Source organism: Ambystoma mexicanum, chromosome 1p (genome assembly GCF_040938575.1).
Source record: "Ambystoma mexicanum isolate Mex_15411 chromosome 1p, UKY_AmexF1_1, whole genome shotgun sequence".
NCBI lineage: Eukaryota > Metazoa > Chordata > Amphibia > Caudata > Ambystomatidae > Ambystoma > Ambystoma mexicanum.
In genome coordinates, this window is record NC_090921.1 from 33,838,693 (window position 1) to 33,860,854 (window position 22,162).

General features: G+C 47.8%; 1 protein-coding gene across 1 annotated transcript in view; it reads right to left on the reverse strand.

The window, feature by feature from the left end:
• Positions 1-7,600: 7,600 nt before the first annotated feature.
• Positions 7,601-22,162, reverse strand: part of LOC138565303 (zinc finger protein 2-like) — a 259,562-nt gene continuing 245,000 nt past the window's right edge. Inside the window, exon 3 of the mRNA XM_069642970.1 lies at positions 7,601-9,253. Within this exon, the coding sequence (XP_069499071.1) occupies positions 8,436-9,253 (818 nt within the window). The 3' untranslated portion in view covers positions 7,601-8,435. The remainder of the gene's footprint in view (positions 9,254-22,162) is intronic.

The following is a 22,162-nucleotide window of genomic DNA, read 5'->3' on the forward strand; positions in this document are numbered from 1 at the left end:
ATGATTGTATCTGCTTAGATTCACATGCTGTGCATATGGTCTGACATCCAGTGGTAACCGCAGAGTATTGCATCTTGTCTTTCGGGGACCGAAAGGGGACGTCGGTATCGGCGTGTCTGTAACACTATCCCTATCGTGACGTGTAGTGTACCCAAAATCCCTCACGCGCTGGGGTCCCTCCGGTTGTATTTTTTCTGCCATGAGGGAGCCCAAGGCTTTTGCGAGTGAATACATAAAGAGAGAAAGTAGTAAGATCTATGTCCCTTCCACCCGAGCGGGGAGGCAAGGTGGGCGCATGTGAATCTAAGCAGATACAATCATCAGAAATGCTATTACGGTGAGTAATGCATGTCTTCTGATGCTTGTTAATCTACTTAGAATCACATGCTGTGCATAGACTAGCGAGCAGTACCCAGAGTTGGAGGTGGGTTATGAGAAGGAACAGTAGTGAAAAGAGGTCTTAATACTGCTTGTCCCACCTGAGAATCAGATCTAGAATGAGTGTCTAGGCAATAGTGTTTTGTAAAGGTGTGTACAGAACTCCAAGTTGCCGCTTTGCAAATGGACTTAAGGTGAACATTTGCAATGAATGCTATGGAAGCCCCAGTGCCCCGAGTAGAGTGTGGTCTAAGCTTGAAGGGCAGTTCTCTCTTAGCAAGAGAGAAAAAGAGTGTGACGCATTTAACAATCCACCTTGAGATAGCTGATTTAGAGACAGGATTCCCCTCTCTCCCAGCTGCCACTGACACCAAAAACTGGTTTGTTTTCCTCAGTGGTTTCGTTCTTTCCAGGTAGAACATGACTGCCCTGCGCACATCTAGTGTGTGTAGGCTTCTTTCGGTCATGCTAGTGGAATTCTGGAAAAAGGTAGGTAGTTCAATCGATTGGTTCACATGAAACTTCGAGATAAATTTAGGCGCGAATCTCGGATGAGTGCGCAGAACTAATTTATTGCTGTGGACTGTAACAAAGGGATCTAGCACAGAAAGGGCCTCTAGTTCGCTAACCCTTCTGATAGAAGTGATAGCCACAAGGAATGCCGTCTTATAAGTAAGGTCTTTTAGACTTGCATTATGCATTGGCTCAAAGGGAGCTCCCATGAGCCTGGTTAAAACCACATTTAGATCCCATCCAGGAGATGGGTTAGAAATGGGGAGGTGAATTCTTTTAACCCCTTCCATAAAAGCCTTAATAACAGGTATTTTCCACCACAAAACTTTCTCTTGTGACGTAGTGTAGGCTGATAGAGCAGCTAGATGAACCTTTAGGGAATTAAAAACCAAACCAGAGTCTAACAAATGAGTTATTGAATAGCAATAACGAGTGTTAGGTTTTCTAGCCTCCCTGAGTATGTCCATGCATCTCTGAGGGAGTTGAAGGTGTCCAAACTCAATAACCTCAGGAGCCAGGACGCTAAATTCTGAGTTTGCGGGCATGGGTGTAGTGTCTCCCCTCTGTCTTGAGACAACATGTTGTACGGGCAGGGTAGTCTCACAGGGGGGGAGAGGGACATTTCCATTAGATGAGCGAACCAGGGTTGGCGGGCCCACATGGGGGCCACCAAAATCATGGTAACTGTTCCTGGTGCATCTTGTGCACTATCTTGTTGAGTAGGGGAGTCAGGGGTGGGGGGAAAGTGTAGACAAATTTCCCTGACCATGTTATCCAGAGTCCATTCCCCTTGGAGCGGTTCTGGGGGTACCTGGAGGCATAGTCTTGGCATTGGCCATTTTCCTGAGTAGCGAACAGGTCGTTCTCTGGGAAGCCCCATTCTGCGAAGACGCTGGAGACGATGTCTTCGTGCAGACGCCTTTCGTATTCTACGGACAGTGGGAAATCTCTGCTGAGCATGTCCGCTAGAAGATTGAGTTCTCCTGGAACGTGTTGGGACAGTAGGAACATCCTGTGTTTGAGAGCCCATATCCAAATGTTCTGGGACAGCTTGGAAAGCCCTGGAGAGTGTGTGCCCCCCGTTTGTTTAAGTAATACGTGGCTGTGGTGCTGTCCGTCAGTACCAGGACGGCCTTCCCCTGTAGCTGTGTTTGGAAGGCTTTCAGTGCTTTGAATACCGCTAGCAGTTCTAACAGATTTATATGGTTGGATGCTACTTGTGAGGACCACACTCCATGCGCTGTCTGCTGAAGCAGGTGAGCCCCCACCCCGTGAGAGATGCGTCTGTCATGAGAGTGGCTTCAACTGCAGGGGTGGTGAAGGTTTTCCCCTTCAGAAGGTTTTCCCTTGACCACCACTGCAGAGAGAGAACGAGGGCTGGCGAGACAACTATCAGATCTTCCCATTGTCCGCTGGCCTGACACCACTGGCTGTTGAGCCACTCTTGCATGGGATACATGCGCAGCTGCACGTGGGGAACCAAGTATATGCATGACGCCATCATTCCTAGCAAACGCATGGCTTTGCGCCCCGTCACCTCCCTACTGGCTACATATTGAGGGATCTGAAAAAGCATGTTCTGAACCCTCTCGTTGGAGGGGAAGATGAGGCCGTCTTTTGTCCGGATTAGAGCTCCCAGAAATTGTTTTATTTGACTGGGGACTAAACTGGATTTTTTCTCGTTGATAGAGAAACACAGACTGAACAGAAGGTCTACGGTCTTGTGGGTGTTCAAAAAACATGTGTCGTACGAGTCCCGTTATGAGCAAGTCGTCGAGGTAAGGGTAAACTGGGACGGACAGTCTGCGCAGGTGTGCTGCTGCTACTGCCAGGACTTTGGTAAATACCCTTGGCTCCGGGGCGATGCCGAAAGGCAGCACTTTGAATTGGTAATGCCTGTCATCTATCATGAACCTTAGATATTTCCTGTGCGCTGGCAACATTGAAATATGAAAGTATGCATCTTTCATGTCCAATGTTGCCATGTAGTCCCCATTTCAACAGTGGGATCACCTCCTATACCGTTACCATGCAAAACTTTTGAGGTTTTGTGAACTTGGACGCTGGGCGTAAGTCTAGAACAGGGCACATGGTGCGGTCCTTTTTGGATACAAGGAAGTACACTGATCAGGATCTCCAGATGGTCCTGTGAGAGGCGCTGTGAGCGCGGTGGTCTGAATTGTGGAGGTCGGGCGAATTCCACACAGTACCCGTGGGCGACCGTCTTTATGACCCACTGGTCTGAAGTTATCCCCTCCCATGCTGTGAGGAAAGATGTTAAACGCCCCCTGACCGGGGTGACATGGGAGGGGACCTGGATCTGATGGTCATTTCTGACCAGAGGCTGTGGCTCCTCTAAGGTTGGGGCCTCTACCTCTGGCTTTGCTGCGTCGCTGACCCCTTGGTGGGTAGTATCCGGGGCTTCCTAATGTTTGTCCAGCATTGAAGTTTCCCGTGCTATAGTTGTTCTGACTTGCACGGGACTGCCCTCGAAAGGAACAACGGGAATTACCTCCCCTTTGGGGGGAAGGTTTTTGAGTAATTTGTTGCAGAGACTTAAGGGTCTCAGGCTCATTTTTGGCTGCTTCTAGGGCCTCATCGACCGCCTTCCTGAAGAGGTTAGTTTCTTCAATGGGTTTGTTGATGAGAGCGGCTTGTGTCTCAGGCTTAAAACCTGAGTTACGAAGACAAGCGTGCCGCTTAAGTAAAGTGCCATGGGCCAGGGACCTGGCCTGCTGTTTCAGCCGTGTCCAGAGTGTTTTTATTACATTCTGGTTTACTTGTCTGCCTTCTTCCACAATGGTGAGAAGTTTGGACCTGACGGGTTCTGGGACCTCCTGGAGACCTTCCTGTACTAGGTTCCACTGAGTGTCAGCATAACTTGCCAGCAGCGTAGTGTTATTCGCTATGCGCGCAGTCAATGCTACAACCGAGGTAACTCGCTTACCTAAGGCATACAACCTCTTGGATTCTCTATCCGGTGGCGCCTCCGCTGTAGCAAGGGGGTACTCCTGTCCGTTTCCGGGTGGTAGTCACTACCAGGGAATCGGGGTTGGCGTGCCCTTTAATGTATTGAGAGTCCGAAGGAGCTGGCCGAAAATAATTTTTCTACTCTTGGGTTCACTACCCGGGTCTGAGCTGGCGACACCAGGGAGGGGGCCACTCTTCTTTTAACAGAATTAAGGAGGGGAATGGCCTGACTTGAGGGAGGTTTCTCCCTGAGAATGTCTTCTACAAAGTCCTGCTCAGGAACCGCCTCTTGAGTAGAGATTTGAAAGTGATCAGCTGCCTTCCTTAACATGGCAATGAAGGCCATTTGGTGGTCTACAGGCGAGACCTGGCGAGCCGGTGTGGACGGAGGAGAATCTAGGCACAGAACATCAGTGTCCTGATCTTGTTGGGGGAGCATCCATGGGTCCGTCCCCCCCTTGCTGGGTTTCTTCCCAATTGTCTGTGGCATCCTCCTGGTACTCATTGTAGCCCTGCAGGAAGGAAGGTTCTTCATCTTCACTGTAAATGTCCTGATAGATATCCATTTGAACAAAGTCTTCATGATGGATGGGGACAGAGGGCTGATCTTCTTGGAAATGTGAAGCAGATTCAAGATTAGGTTCTCCACGAGATCTTTTCGGGGAAGGATGTGCAGAAAAACTGATAATTTTTTCAAGACGATCCATACACCCTTCAAATTTCTTCCTTGTCCACTTAGAGGAACCAGAAGGGCGTACGGGTGGAAAAACGTCGTCTTCCGACATTTGACGGCGAAATGTGTCACTCAGGGTGTTGGAAAGAGGCTCTCGACTGTCCTCATAGGTCTCGCGAGAATCAGGGCACCACGGCGTATCTATAGATTTGTCAGCAGCTTGCCCCATGTTTTTCGACGGAATAGGTATAAGCCCAACTGCCAAAGTAATTCTTGCAATACTGTGTTCGATTACTGCCGAATCGGCGTGAGTTAGTGGGTCCAAAGGCCTATCGGTAGATTTACTGCCTACCGCGGCGTTAGAGGGCCTAGCGGTCGGTTTTTCGCCTTGAGGCCTAGTCATGATCTTTGGGCCTACCAAGCCTTTCGGGACCTGTAAACCTGATTTAGGGGTAGCGCCCTTGTTTGTTTTGAAATGCCCAGTCGCAAAACGCTGCTGCGGATGCGGGAAAGGCTGTTGATCTGAAAGATCAGAGGAATCCGCTGAAATTTTCACCGGCCCTGCAGGCGCTTTCACCTTTTTCGACATACCCGTCGAAATAGGTGAAGGGGTTGTGTGTTTAGTGTAATGCGTTCTTTGTCCGCCCCTGTCGCCGGGTGTTGTCCCTGAAGCGAGACTAGTGTCAGGCCTTGAAAGATCGGGCCGGGCGTGGCGGACCTAGAAGTGTCCACCTCAAGGTCTATCACATCCGCCACAGATGTTTGCTCATCGGAGGTGCCCCCGTCATTTTCGGCGGGTGTGGCGAGGGGGAAGAGGGTTCCACCGCTTTACACAGCGGTCTTAGGCCGAAGGAGTTTACAAGCCGCACAATGCTTCTCGTTGTGATCTAAGGGGAGACAGGAGTTGCATGTCCTGTGTTCGCCCTTCCACGAGTATCTGACCCTACACTTAGGGCAGAACCTAAAAGGAGTCCTTTCCATAGCAAAAGGGAAAGATGACCAGACCTAAAGGGTAAAGAGGGGGAAAGAGGAAAGACATAACGAAAATATAGCCACCCTGACCCCACTCTCCCTACTGTGAAGGCCAGCCAGAGGGCCCGGCCATGTGGATGCTTTAGCCGCCGGAACATAGGCACCGAATTGCACTGCCGTAGACAAGTCCCCTGCAGTCTTCGTCAAAGTGGTTCCTGCCGTCGAAGTGACTCAACGGGGAATAACCGACAAGTCGGTTTGAGAAAAACAATGTCTCTAAAGGGCGACCAGTTATCTGGGCGGAAAAAAACAATCTGAGGGACCTCGGCGCGTGAGGGATTTTGGGTACACTACATGTCACGATAGGGATAGTGTTACAGACACGCCTATGCCGACGTCCCCTTTCAGTCCCTGAAAGATAAGATGCAATAATTCGCGGTTACCCCTGGACGTCGGACCATATGCACAGCATGTGATTCTAAGCAGATTAACAAGCATCAGAAAGAATCTCACCAGGGGCTCAATGGAAAACTTACAGAATTTAAAGTGGATTCTTTTAATCTGTGATCCTAAATTAGGGACCTTGAGGTCAATGACTGCGAGAAGATGACCCATAGTCGGGAAAGCTTTTATAGTTGACCCAAGGTAAACTACCTCAGAGACTGTTTCATTTGGAAGCTTATCCAGCTCCCAAATGTATGATTTCAGAACCCTCTTTGGGTGTTTAAAGATTAGTGCCTTAGACTTGTTTGGATTGATCTTTAAGTCATTGCTTTCGGCATAATCAGCCAGTGCATCCAATAAACGCTCTAGCCCGACTTGTGAGTGGTCTAAGAATACTATATCGGTGGCATAAACCAACCAATTTTCTTCTCTCCAATTTTTGGGGTAATCAGTCCATTTTTTTGCAGCTATTGACTCTGGTTAGACATAAAAAGAATGAAAAGAAAGGGGGCAATCAGACACCCCTGAAGCACTCCTCGTTCGTTCTTAATTGGTCCCAATAAAGCCCCTGCTCTGGATATCCTAACTCGCATTGTTGAGTCTTGGTGGAGCTCAATCAGAATGGACAACAGATTGGACGGAACACCCCAGGCATTCCATTTTTTCCATAGAAGATTTCTTTTTATTGTATCGAACGCCTGTGGCAGGTCAATCCAGGCACCAAAAAGGGGGGGCACCATTCTTTACAAGAGAGTGTGCACTAAGACAGTGAAGAACCAATCCGTTAAGGGATGTCGAAAGGCCCCTTCTAAATCTGGTTTGTTGCTTAGGAATAATGCCTTTCAGTTTGGCCCAGCTCTCCATTTGACCCAGTATTAGACCCACAAATATTTTACTGTCTGCGTCTAAAAGGGAGATGGGGCGAAATTTCATAGCCGCTGGGCAGTCCACCCTTTTATACATTGGGATTACCACTGATGACTTCCATGATTCAGGTATTTCCTTTGACAAAATTATGCTATCAAAAAGGCATTTTAAGACCCTTGCCCAAAGGACTGGGTTCATTTTCAAAATGGTATTGCTCAACCCATTGGGACCTGCCACTCTTGAGGTGGACGATTACTTTATCTGGGTTTCAATTTCCTCACAGGACAGTGAACACATACACTCCACCTCTGTCTTGGGGACCAATATGCCCGATGGTCCATATACCCCAACAAAATGGTCGAGCCATACTTGTTCCTGGAAGGCAGTTAGCATTTTTTCACCAACTTACTGGTATATTAGGTGCCCATGTGAGCGGATCCAATTCCTATACTCATTACTTACACCCCGGGGCATTTTTCTAGGGTAATTTTGTCAAGACCCACCTTTTTTAGTCTCGCCCTCTGTTGGCATTTGAACCCTTTTTTGTCTTGTATTTGGGAGTCAAGCAAGTGTTTGTGTAGCACATATTTATTTTGGGCAGGGTTGGCTTGCGGAGTTAAATCCCATAAGAAGGGAAGGAAGCTGGCTGGTAAACAACACACCGAGAGATGCTGATCAGAAAGTTGTTTAACTCGTTCGTTCAGGTTATTGGTGAGGGCCAAGCCCCCTCTATCGAATTTTATCAAACGATTTCCAGCATTGTTTAAGGATAAGTCAGCAGTGTAAAGAGGGGGATTATTTACTACTTCCCAAGCCACTGTGGCTATCAGCATATCATGATCATCTCTGTTCCCCTCAGCGATTACCAATTTGAGACATCTGTCAAATATCGTCTTGGATGCAAAAAAAAAATTGTCTAAGGCTGAGAAGGACTTTCCCCGGTGCCAAGTACGGGCACCCAGGAGGTCCCCCACAACATTATCATTAAGCATCCAGAGATTCCATTCCCTCATGAAATCAAACCAGACTTTTCCATTAATCGTTCTAGACTTGATGTTACCCAACATCTTATCATTGGTGTGCATTGGGAATTTAGGTCTCCAGCTATTATGACTTCGTCTGAGGCAAAAAGAGATGAGAACTCAGTCAAACAATCAGACAGATCTTGCGGCAACCCAACTAGATTGAAGTCTATGGGTTCCAATACAGATTAACTATTATCCAGCCCGAGTCAGTCTGAGACACAATCTTCACAACTCTCACTATCAGAATACCATATTTATCATTGGAGAGCAATTTAGTAGAACCAAAAACATCATTTTTGCAGGCAACAAGGAGACCTCCCACCGGTTTTCCCCCTCCTGAGTGTGACGCTAGCTGTTGATGTATAGTGAAACCCGTCAATTCCCAAAGTAGAGGTCAGCCATGTTTCCTGAAAGAGAATCAAGTCAGAGTTCTGAATAGTTGAAGATCTCCTTGAAACTGCTGTGAAAGAGGAGAAACCCATAGTGTAGATAAATGCTTCCTCCTTCCTTTGGATCTGTTGAGTATGGATCACCCGATGCCTTTTCAGATTTGTGGAATGAATGAAGCTTTTCTCACATTCATTACACTGGTATCACTTCTCTCCTGTGTGGAGGCTCGTGTGTGCAGTTAGAGAGCTCTTGCTAGCGAGGGACTTCCCACAGATACCGCAGATAAAGGCTTCCTCCTTTGTGTGGGCCTGTTGAGTGTGGATCCGCTGATGCCTGTTCAGATATGAGGAATGAGTAAAGCTCTTCTCACACATAGTACACTTATAGCATCTCTCTATGTGACAGGTTGTGTGTGCATTTAGAGCAGTCTTGCTAGTGAGGGACTTCCCACACATAACTGCTTCTTCCATCTGTGGAGCATGGACTTGCTGATGCCTAGCGAGATATTGGTAATGAGTGAAGCTTTCCTCACATTCAGTACACTTGAAGGGTTTCTCTCCTGTGTGGAGGTTTGTGTGTGCAGTTAAACAGGTCTTGCTAGAGAAGCACTTTCCACAGAAACCACAGGCAAATTCTCCACCCTGTTGAGTATGAATCAGTTTATGCCTGTTTAGATTTGAAGAATGAACAAAGCTTCTCTCACACTCCGTACACTTGTAGCGTCTCTCTCCTGAGTGGAGGCGTTTGTGTGCACTTAGCGATCTCTTGCCAGCGAAGAACTTGTCACAGATTCTGCACATGAACTCTTCTTCCTTCCTGTGGCTCTTCAGATGTGTCAGGAGTTGGGAGTGCTGGACAAACATCTGATTGCAGTATTTGCATTCATGGCAACTAAGGTGCCTTTCCAAGCTCATCTGGTCTGTGAAGTTCTCCCCACATTCTTCACATGTATGTCTCTGGTCGTGCTCCTCTCCTATAGGATCTATTTGCAGGTTCTCAGTTTTGGTTATGGGTCCATGGTCTGTTGAAAGAAGCAGAGGTTGTAGTTACTACTTGCTGACAGCGTGCAGATTAATGAAAGCTTGAGTCAGCCTTGTAGCGGGATTCACTCTCACGACCTGCAAGCTGGGCCGGGCCCATGAGAGTGGATAGCGCTTAATTCGTGAGCTAGCAGCTCTGTCATTACACACTAGGAAATTCAAATCAGACAAAATATACTTTCTGGGGTCATTGACATTTACATATTTCTGTTGAAAATTATAAATGATTACATTACACATGCAATGGAATGTGCTTCTTCACCATGTTCTGCAGTTTAAAAACAAAAAGTATTTAGTTCATTAAGCAATTATAACAAATGGTGGCCATAGATCAAAATGCATCAAAAAGAGCAACAGATAGTAGCAGGTCGTAACATCAACCATCCGGTAAGAATATGAAACAGTTGTGAGACAATACAAGATGATGAAAGAGTCCAAGAGGCTCCACCCATATAGGTGGGAGCACGAGCCACAGTTGTGCATAATGGCCTTGCTGGATAGCTGTGTTTTCTGCATACCCTTTGAAGGTAAGGAAGGAATGTTTTAGACATATCTTAAAACCATCAATATTGGTGGGTTATGGCCAACAGCCCTGGGGTGTCACGGTATTGGTTTTATGGTGGTATGATAACCTTCTTGCCAAATGACGGTATATCATGGTTATCGCGGTATAGCAGGTGGAGTTAACTAATCTTAACAAATATCTTGTTAAAGGTTATAAATTGTCAGCATTTTGAAACTTGTCTCTGCACATTTTTAGCTGATCCTCCAGGAATCTAAGGCATCTGCAGATTTGGTCTTTCATGGCGCTCATTCGATCACCTTGAATGAAAGAGTGACTAGCGGAAGTGTTATAATGCACATTTTGAGCAATTGTCACAGGTTTCCCCCCTTCTCACCCATCTGTGTTGTTTGTTCGAGATCTTCGAAGAAGTCTTCTTTCGCACAGTTTGGGTTTTGTATAACCCTGTGCGTGGGTCCCAGCGTGCGGTTTGAGACCCGTCTTCAGGAGCGTTCAGAATGTCTGGGGAAAAAGTCCAGGAAAAGGCAAAGAGCGCACTCGGAAGACGAGTGCGAAGGAAATCCAGGAATGCTAGGTGAGGACAAAAGGGGAGGATGAAGGAGAAGCAATATTAGGGGACCGGTAACCAGGAATCAGTGGAATTCGCTGTACGAACTACGGCAGCACACGTCTGACTATTGCAAGCGGTAGCGTTGAGACGCGCAGGGCCGCGGGGGCATGTCTGCTTTGTAGAACGCAGAGCGTACAACACGGAGTCTGGCAAACAGCGTTCCATGTTCAGCGGCCATGTTGGGAGTACTGCTGAGTTCAGTCCCCTATGGGTCAGGGACCACGAAGTCCAGAAGGGACGCGTCCGGTGGTTCATGACAGCATGCCTCTTCCGAAACCCAGTTCCTCCGGGTTTGCCCGGGTGTATAAGGTGCTACCTTCGGAGCAGTCTGGGGTCACTTATGTTTGAGACTGGTTCCCAGGTGCGTTCACTGGGAGGGTACACTTTCCACTCGACCATATACTGTAGCAGACCACGTCTATACCTGGAGTCACATATTCTGGACACTTCGTATTCTAACTGATCATTGACAACCACAGGGGTAGATTTTGGAGCAGTCCGGGAGGACTGGACGAATGGTTTCAACAAAGAAGTGTGAAAAACTGGGTGGATCCTCTTTCAGGATTCTGGTAGTTTGAGTCGAAAGGCCACTGGGTTAATGATTTCCTTTATGGAAAAAGGGCCATAGTACCGGGGAGCCAACTTATTTGGTCGTAACTGTCGAGGCAGTAGTTTCGAGGATAGCCAGACCTTATCACCCACTGAGTATGAAGGCCCTGGTCTTCTTTTGGAGTCCGCATAATGCTTGGTGTTTGTTCGGGCCTTTTCGAGGTGTTCTTTGGCTTCTATGTGTACGTTGATGATGGTTTCAATCCAGGAGTCACCTGTAGGAACTGGGGTAGGATATGGGAGTATGGATGGTAGAACCGAAGGATGGAATCCTTGGCTACAGAAAAAGGGGCTGGTTTTGACAGCCGAGTGATTTGAATTATTGTATGCGAATTCAGCCAGGGGTATTAGAAGTGACCAATCGTCCTGGACCTTGGTGGTAAAGCAGCGAAGATATTGCTCCAGGGTTTGGTTCACGCGTTCAGTGGCTCCATTGGTCTGTGGATGATAACCTGAGGCTAGGGCACGTTGGATTCCTAGTATACGACATAAGTGTTTCCAGAACTGAGATATGTACTGAGGTCCTCTGTCTGATATGATCTTGGAGGGTAGTCCGTGAAGTCGGAATATGTGTTCCAGGAAGATTCCAGCGAGTTCAGAGGAAGATGGTAGTTTATATAAAGGTGTAAAATGAGCCCTGTATGTGAATAAATCAATGGTAACCATGATAGTTGTGTATCCTCTGGAAGGTGTTAGTTCCACAATAAAGTCCGTAGCAATGAATTCCCAAGGTCTTGTTGGCAGTGCTGGTTGGAGCAAGAGACCCGCCGGTTTCTTGTTATCATACTTGTTTTGAGTGCAGACTGCACAGGTTTGGATGTAATGATGGACATCATCCTTCATCTTCGGTCACCAAAACTGCCTTTGTATTAGACGGAGAGTATTGGTGATGCCACAGTGTCCTGAATGAAGGGTATCATGACATAGACTTGTGATGTTTTGTCGTAGTCTCTGTATGGGGATGACCAGGCCATTATCCTTGAACATATATCCGTCCTTTGTCTTGAGATTCCATCGATTCTTCCCAATAAACTCCTTCCAGATCCCAGAGGACTGGGTTTGGATCCGAATGTCTTCTAGGAGACTGATTGCTTGGGCAACAAATATTGTGTTGGGAAACATCTTTGGGAAGGATCGGTCTTCGAGAATTTCATAGTCAGGACGGCGGGATAAGGCGTCAGCAATTATATTGTGTGTTCCAGGAACATGATGGATTTGAAACTGGTACTGGGCAAAGAAGAAGGCCCAACGGGCTTGACGACTGTTCCTACATTCCAGGGATTGCAGGACTTGAAGATTCCGATGGTCCGTGCGGACTTGAACAGGATGTTTTGCTCCCATTAGTAGATGAAGCCAGTCTGTGAAGGCTTGACGGATCGCTAATAGTTCTTTTTCCAAAACAGAACAGTGGGTTTCACTAGGCGTCAGGGTGCGAGAAAGATAGGCGATGGGGTGTTCTAATTTGTCATCAAATTCCTGTTTTAGGACTGCTCCGATGGTGTAGTTAGAGGCATCCGTTTCCACTAGGAAGGGTCGATCAATGTCAGGTTGAGCCAAGATGGGGGCTTGTGCAAACTCCGACTTCAACCGTTGAAAGGCCTCATCCTGGATTGTTGTCCAGTGAAAGGGAGTATCCTTCTTCAACAATGTAATGATGGGATGTACTATCTCTGAAAAGGAAGGTATGAATTTCCGGTAGAAGTTGGCAAGCCCCAGGAAGGATTGGATCTGTTTCACAGTAGTTGGAACAGGCCAGGATAGAATGGAGTCTACTTTTGAGCAGTCCATTCCAATCCCCTCTGGGCTAAGGACAAATCCGAGATAGTGAACAGTAGACACATGGGAAAGGCATTTCTCAGGTTTTGCCAGGAGCTTATGTTCACGTAGACGCTGCAAGACTGTTTTAACATGTTCTTCATGCTTCAGATGGTCCTTGGAGTATATCAGTATGTCGTCCAGGTAAACTATGACAAAGAGGAACAGCATATCAGAGAACACCTAGTCCATAAAACGTTGGAAGACTGCTGGGGCATTGGCAAGTCTGAAGGGCATAACCAAGTATTCAAAATGACCAAAGGGTGTTATAAAGGTTGTTTTCCATTCGTCACCTTCCTTTATACGGATCCGATGGTAGGCACCTCTGAGATCTAATTTCGTGAACACTACAGCTCCTCTTACCGCTTCCAGGAGATTAAGGGCAATGGGTAGCGGTCCTTGAGGGTGCATTGATTAAGACCACGATAATCAAGGCAAGGCCTAAACTCCTTGGTATCCTTCTTGGGGACAAAAAACAACAAAGCTGCCGCCGGGGATTTGGATGGTCGTATAGTACCATTTTCCAGGTTGGTATCCAGGTATTCTCGAAGGGCTCTCTTTTCAGGTTCTGATAGAATGAACATCCTTCCAAAGGGAATCACTGCTGAGGGTTCAGTATCAATAGCGCAGTCTTCAGGTCTGCGAGGGGGTAAGGACTGAACTATGGCAGTCGAGAACACATCAGTGTAATCCTGATAGGCTCTGGGAACCTGGATGATATTCGAGACAGTAACTGGGCTTTGCTGGTCAGTTTGCGTATCTTCAGAGGGTCTTGACGAGGAATCTAGGGATAGACAGTAGAACATACAATATTCTGACCCAAGAAACAAGGATCCTGCCGCCCAGTTAATGTAGGGGCTGTGATTCTGTAACCAGGGCATACCCAGTACCATTGGGTAATGGACAGATCTTATGATGTCGAATTTGATCCTCTCTTGATGGTGGTTTATAGAAAGCAGGATCTCGTTGGTTTGAAGGGTTATGGGTCCTGAAGAGAGAGGTCTTCCATCGATAGCCTCTACAGGTTGCATGATGTCTCGTTTTTCATATGTTGTGCGTAGTGACCCAATCATGATCTATGAATATCCCCATGGCCGCACAATCCACTAATGCCAGAATGGGATAGATTTCTTTCTTGGAAGGCGATAGAAAGGCCTGCAGAATGACAAGATTGTTTTGTCTAAGAGAGTTCAAGGATGGAATAGATGTGGTGCTGTAAAGACTGGTAGGGGGTGTCTGTACTTCTGCTCTCTATATGGTAGAGGAGAGGCACAGAAGACCCCAGCCAAGATTCTCTATAAGGTAGCAATGGACGAGCAATCAAGGCCTAGCTTCTCAGGAGGTGATGCAGGCTGCAGGTTCTTAAGTACAGTGTAGTCCCCGAACCCCCACAAAGGAATGTCCACACACTGTATTGCTGAAAACACAGTCTTTATATAATTAATATTCAAAGGTATGTACACGATCACAACAATGCACTTTGTACGCGGAAGTCAAGAATGATAAATGTATACAATTCTAAAGTGGTACCACTAGTGTTATCGAATCTCATTAAAGTGCATCAACTGTACGGTTAAAATGTCACACAGATTAATAACGAGGAAACCAGCAATAGAGATAGGCAGGAACCTAAAATGGTTGGAACAATTGGCAGAACACTGACCCCTACCGCTAGGCGCAGTTCTGAGTGGAGATCCCCCCCACCTGGGCAACCTGTAAATAAAGATATATAGCACAAGCCCAGTCCATATAATGTTCGATAGTCTTACTTCTTCCTATTAAGTTTTTACCCCCCCAATGTACCTGGTGGAGTAGAGTTCTCCAACGATGCACCGACCGATCCTTCTTGAGTGCCTCCCTTTCAGGCGGGAGCCACGGATCGTCGAGAGGTGTCGGGGAACTTGGCGTTCGGTGTCGGGGAATCGGCGGCCCTTCTTGAGTGCCCTCCCTTTAAGGCGGGAGTCACGGGTCGTCGAACGTCCGACGGTGAACAGGTTGAACTACGGCAGCGAAGTGGCAGCTTCGTTCCTAGCGGTGCTCGTCGATGACAGAGCGTTGGCGTCCTGCAAGGATTAGGCGTGCGGGGCACCTCGGTGACGATAGTTCTGGACCGCAAAGAGATGATGAAGAACTGTGACCCAGCAAGGGCGTCGAGTCGTCAGCGTCTGTGGTCCTTAGGTGGTGGGAAACCCACCGGTGGATGCTCCTCGGCGCGTCGACGGTCGGGCCTTCTCCAGCGGGAGACAAGCGGATGACGATGCAGTCGAGAGCGTCCGATGATCAGTGAAAGTTCTTAGGCAAACGGGAGCACGGCGGCTCCGGTCGGCGACGGCGGTCATCGACAGTGGCGGACAACAGTCCGAGTGCTTCTCCTTGGAGTTCCGCAGCAGTCCCCGTATTGGGTCGGCAGCCTGTCGTAGGTCTGTCTACCAGGGAGCTTTGGCAAAGATCAGCTGTACACAATGGTCCCTCGTAGCTCGGGAAGAGGGCGCCTTACCAGGTCCTCTCTGGGTCAGTCCTTGGAGGCACAGCAGCTTTCAGATTGTGAAGGAGAGCAACAGCAATTCTTCTCGTCCAGCAGGGCTTCAAGGTCAAGCGTCAGTTAATCCAGTTACTCGTCGTAGTGGACTTCAGCTTCTGAACACGATTCCTAGCAGTGAGAGGTCCCCAGATATACTGTTGATCTCCCATTCATTCCGCTGGGTCACACTCAAGCATCCAATCACGACTACGGGCATTCATGCAGGCAGGCAGCCAATCAGGCACACAAGGTATTCAGGCCATTCACTTCTCTCCAGACACTCACAACAAGTTATGTGTACTGGGACAAGTACCGAGCCATTCAACACTCCAAGCTGCATTCATACCGGTTTCGGGCAGGGTTGTCTGTCATTGTGTCAACCACCAGATACTAGACACCCACAACACAGAATGCATATTCGTCGACACTCTATTCACCCAGGTCCCACCCACAGGAGGTACCCACAACATACATCACCGGGAAGGCTCCAGCTAGTCTGACCGGGCCTTCACAACAACACCATATATGGCATTTCCACCCAACAGCCAGTCAGGGGGAAGGGACAGAGTCAGGGCTTCCCAGGACTTTGGGAAAACAAGGTAATGGGTAATAGAAAGCAAGAGGCCACCGGGGCCATCTTGTTTTCCATCAGGAATCAACTGATCCCAATGGCAGGGCCGGGGTCTCCCAAAATGGAGGATACTCTGTGCACCTGTCAAATTCAGCATGGAGCTGCCACCAGGCCATACCCTGCTCTGCTGGCCACCCACAGGTGCCCAAAAACATACACTAGGGGCACAGGGTTGTACCCCCCACCCATGGGTGCCATAAGGGTATCCCACAGGTCTGTTCACCAAACCAAAAGAAAGAGAGCTGCACCGCCAGGAGTCCCACATGAACTCCTGTGCGGAAAACACAACAGAACACACGATAAAAAGCAGTAAAGGACAAGGATACAGAGGCCCTGTCCCTCCGATGCATTTCCAGCATCACAGGTGCAAACACCTCACTCCCGACGCTGTGCTCCATCTAGGATCGGGAGCTGGCATTTCGCTAACGCTGTGGAGGGGCTATAGGACATTCTCTCACAAGATGTTTATCAGAGGCACAGTACATGCACAGCCTGGTGTGAATCCGTTGCATCCTTTCTTGCGGAGTTATGGGTCCGCGGAAGCTCCTAGTTGCACGGGTTCTGGGTCTGTGGTCAGGGAAGGAGCGGGCTCAGGTCGAGAGGAGGGTTCTGTAGAAGTCTTTTGGTAGGGCATTTTAGTCTTCTTCTTTCTGCCTTTCTTTCCTGGATACGAAAGTCTATTTGTAAGGAGAGATCCATGAGAGCCTGGAAGGAACCTGGGCGAGCTACCCTGGGTAGCTCATCTTTTATCTCTTCGTTCAACCCTCTTCGAAAGAGGGTAAAACAGGCCTCAGAGGACCAGTCTGCTTCCTTGGCAAGTTGCTTGAAGCATGTTACATAGGTAAGCATATCCTGGGATCCTTGCTGGAAGTCCAATAGGCGTTCTTTGGCACTGTACACCTGTTCTGGGCGGTCAAACATGGTCTTTAGCGCCTGTACGAAACCATCATAGTCATCCAGGAGGGCATCACCCGAATTAACTAAGGGAGTTGCCCAAGTTAATGCATTCCCGGAAAGATGTGAAATCATAAAGCCCACTTTTGCCCTGGGGGTGGAGAAGTAGTAGGGCTTAACGGTAAAGTGCACTAAACACGAATCGAGGAAGCCACGAAGGTTCTTTGATGAGCCATCATATTTATCCACCACTCCGCCCAGTAACACACTTTCCTTGGTCGCGGAATCACGTGACAGGACTAGTTGTTTCAATACTGCATTTTTGGCCTTAAGATTTTGAACTTCTGTTGTTAACTCCTGTATGCCGCGCATGAGGTCTTGAACGGCAGCCTCCATTTCCGTAACTGTATCAGTTTGTTGGTGTCTCAATCTGTCACAGGTTGTTAACACAATATCTCTTCAAGGTTAATAAAACCAATAAACAGTTTGATAGGAATTGAATTCTCACCTGAGCAGACTTAGATTCAATGGAAGCCAATGCTGAAAGCAAGAATTACCCCGACCAACGCGCCACTTGCTACCCGGTAACACAAACCCCGAGAGGAAGTGCGCGCCAGTCAGGGAAACCCTCTGGGGAAGAAAACCCTGGTTGAAAGCAGAATCCGATGGCTGGAGTGTGGCTTGCAGGATGTTGTCACCGATGCAATGAAAGTTCAAAGACGGGAAGGCTTCTTCTGGAGAGGGTGACAATTGGAAGAGATGAATATGAGGAACTCAGAAAGGATGAAGAGAAGCAGGTACGTAATAGTAATACTTTCCCCTAACCTCTTAACCTGCCGAGTCTGGAATACCAGGAGAGAAGCCGAAGAGGCGTGAACCAGAGAGAGCAACAGGGTGACAATTCTGCCAAAAAGAGGTAAAGGTAAGTGAACTCGTTTAATCAGAAACCTTAGAAGCCCGGAGAAACACTTAGAATGTAGCTCAGGCAGGAACTAAATATTACCCGAAATACTGTAGCTCGGGAAACTAGAAACGGCGTCTCTAATGGAGGCGCAGGTAGAAACCGGATGGATCGGGTGATCGGAGAAAGCTGCGGGAAGGATCTGGAAAGTTTGAAGAAAGACAGAGTAAGTATTAGGAAGGAGTGTGAAAGGTTTACCAAGGGATTGAAGGGCACAATCTAGTTGCGAACTCACGGAGCATCAGCTAGAACAGTAGCGACGCGAAGAGCGGAAACCTTCGCATCATATGAGGGATCACGTGAGCGGTACGCTGCACCTCTGGCGAACGTGAAAAGACTGGAACGGTGATCGCAGATCTGCTTGCACTGTGATCTGCCATTTTGAAGATACCGCTCTGAATAGAACCACAGAGCCGATTCCGGGACCAAAGAGACCACGGTTTTGTGTGTGTAACACAGGTTTCCCCCCTTCTCACCTGTCTGTGTTGTTTGTTCGAGATCTTCGAAGAAGTCTTCTTCCGCACAGTTCGGGTTTTGTATAACCATGTGCGTGGGTCCTCGGGTTCCAGCGTGCGGTTTGAGACCCGTCTCCAGGAGCGTTCAGAATGTCTGGAAAAAAGTCCAGGAAAAGGCGAAGAGCGCACTCGGAAGACGAGTGCGAAGGAAATCCAGGAATGCTAGGTGAGGACAAAAGGAGAGGATGAAGGAGAAGCAATATTAGGGGACCGGTAACCAGGAATCAGTGGAATTCGCTGTACGAACTACGGCAGCACACGTCGGACTATTGCAAGCGGTAGCGTTGAGACGCGCAGTGCCGAGGGGGGCGTGTCTGCTTTGTAGAACGCAGAGCGTACAACGCAGAGGCTGGCAAACAGCGTTCCGTGTTCAGCGGCCATGTTGGGAGTACTGCTGAGTTCAGTACCCTATGGGTCAGGGACCACGAAGTCCAGAAGGGACGCGTCCGGTGGTTCATGACCGCAATGAGCTTGCTGTTCAGTCACAGGTCACCACTTTGAAAATCGGCCTCGACCTGCATTATTTTGAACCCACATGGCATGGGCATCATGACCCCTCACTGCGATCAGTCATAAAAGATTGTTTTTATAAGGCTTTATCCCATTAAAGGGAGAAAAGTCACTCATGTGAGGCCTGAAAGCCATGTCATTGTGTTTCTTTTGTCAAAATGTCATAGCCAACACACACTCACCGAAAGGTTTCATATTGATCAAATCACTACAGCTTGTTTACCATCTGCCTGGTGTATTATAAAGTTCTGATGTTGGAGTCACCACTGACCATGTAATCCTAACAGGACAGCGTTCAGTGGGCGCTGTTGATTTCTTTCTTGGTTCTTGCAATACATGTTCATTTACCTTCTTAAAGATAGTGACACAAAAACGTTTGGAAAATGACGAAGTTAAAATACATATTGGCACAAATATGGCCTAGACCACCACCTCACCACAGCCCCATCATTACCGTTTCCCCCAGGACTGAGCGCATTAGTACCCTTGTCATGTGAGTTGAGACGGAGGAATGCTTTCATCGGTGGTGTCACAAATCGAGGATAGACCTGAGAAATATCTCACCCCCATTGCTCTGGATACTTCAAATTGAATGTAGAATCTGTCCTGCCTGCTCGAGTCCAGTGTCATATGCAGAAGGCAGGTGAAGGATCAAGCGAAGCAACAACTCTAGTGCCAATGTGCAAATCTACAAGGACGACAGTGGGGGTGGGGAGTAGTTTATATACTAGCACAAAGCACTGATAAGCCCAGTGTTCATGCAGTCTACAGAGCGAACGTTCTTTGTGGACATGCTTTAGAATGGCACCCAGTTCATTCCCCCTTTGAATTCTGGGATGCGTAGTTCCCCATCTTTCAAATTGGTGGGGAAACTACAAATCGGCTGATCTTTAACCCGACTCTACTGATCACAGAGAAAGAGCGGTCACAGCATCAAAGCTGCACTTACTAATGTGGCCTCACTTTCCCTATGCTCTTGTCTGCCAAACAAGGCCCCCAGAGGCCACATCCCACAGTGCAAGATCCAGACTGTGCAGCCCTTACTTACCGGTATAAACAACATGACGGTTATTATAGTTCAATTAAGCTGTTCACGGTATCTATAACGGTATACCGTTACAACTCTACAGCCCACAAGATGGTGGCAGAAAACTGAGCCATCAAGCCCCTTCCCTTCTCGTGTACAATAAAAGGTAAATGACCCTTATCAACAATCATGCCATACCTCAGCTTGTGAGTTGTGAAATCGGTACTGCAACATACTGCTCGGTTATGCAGCAAAGCAGTGCCATAGCTTCGGAGGTGCCCAACGAGACTGAAAGTACTAGTGGAGAAGAGGGAGGAAACCATGGTGATCAGCCCTCCCCATGAGGCGACTGAGCAGATGGGTGGAGGCGCTGTCTTGCCCAAAGGCTCTCCGCTGAGCTGGTGAGCAGGAGGAGCGAGATCAGGAACCCACCCCCCCCCCTCCTACGGAAACCAGAGGAGTTGCAGTGTTTGCAAGTAGAGCAGAGGCTTTGGCTTGGCTTTACATTCGGAAGAGCTAGAAAAGCATGACATAGTGTGTGGTCTATGTTCAATATACTCCCTCCTCAATGGCAGACATATTTGGTTAGGCAAGTCTCCTGTGCAGCACCACTGTACCTAGTGATTCACTACAAGGACCAACCAAAGAACCCACAAAATACAGAGACTGGAAGTCAAAATATAAGATATATCTGGAGACCAACTATAATCCATAAACACCAAGTACAAGTAAATTCTGCACATTGGCTTATTAAATACTATCCCATCAAAGAAATCCCTTTTGTTCTCAGATGGGAAAATAGTTGCTATGAAAACAGACAAAAAACAAGCTCCTCCCCAGCCCCAAAGTAAGGAGTAGATGCACAAAATGATCAACGCCTCATATTAGCAGAACTGGCTGCCTTACATAAAACTATGACCCGAGTGGTTTGTCGCACACAAGAGGTGCAAGGCAAAATGAAATCAATCGGCTTGGGCATGAATGAGTAATGAGTACATTGGCCGTTTGTCTCATGCTGAAGAGAGAATATCCAGGATTGAAGATCGAATGAGTGGTTGGAACATCTATAGGGTAGGCTCACTGCACTTGAAGTCACAGTGGGCGAATTAGAGGACAGAAACAGGAGCTGCAACATACAAATTTTTGGAATGCCTGAGAATACAGAGGGAACTGATCCAGTGAGCTGGATTGTTAACTAGCTCCCAATAGCCGGAAGGATTACATTCTTGCCGCCACTGGAGCACCAAAGAGTGCTTTGAATCGGATTGAGGGAAAACATCTGGGGATCCGGTCCTAGATGCCTAACAGTCTGTCTCTTGCGCTGCCACCAAGTGTTCACATTTTGGATACCTTCACAAAAAGGAAAGACAAATTGATGTATAAAGGTCAGCCCATTTACATATCACAAGACTTTTCAAAACAAGCAATAATTAAAAGGAAACTATTTCTCAGCCTTCGCCCAGAACTGCATTGTAGAGGTATGGCTATGGCCTTTTGGCGCTGGTGATTTTGATCCAAATGGAGCGTCAAAATTCTTCACTCATCCTGCTTAGTTGCCACAGTCTCCGTCAGAGACTTTAACGGACACTGGCTCCCCCCCATCACTGAGCCAGGAAATTCTCCCCACACAAATGCACAAGTTCTTAAAGCCCAAATTCCCCAACTCAGATGTGGAAGGCAGGATGTCCCACATCCACCACAAGGCCTAGATCTGGATCTTTAGACACGGTCATTGCACTCGGAGTAATTAAAGAACAAGACAAATCTAGATCACTGCTAAAGTCCCACACCCCGCTGAAAGTGAGAGGCACAACTTAAATCCATAACTCACCCACCATAGCTGCGTACTACGCTTACCGCTTCAGGACTATCAAGTAATCCGTAAAGTGTCATATCATTCACTGTATGGGATGGGCTGGCGGTGACAGTTGCTCTACAGCTTTCTGGTTCCCATCGGACCCCCATCCGGAAGCCGCAGTTTATCTCATCTGTGTGGGTAGCTTTAGGTAGTTACTGTTGGTTACCGTATGCCTCTAGGGATCAGGAAGGTAACTGATTACCGCAAGGCCCTCCTGTTACTGTACACTGTTCGAGTTATGGGAAATATCCCTGTTAGGAAAGATTTCGTAATTGTAGGTAATTTTCCTTCCATGTGGCAACCCCTAAACTTTTTGCTGTTGTTTTTCACCTTGTTCTTGACTTTGCCAGAGAAGTGCAGCCTTCTGCCGCACTCCTCTGGGCTTTCGCTCCTTTCTTACGGGGAAACTGACATGC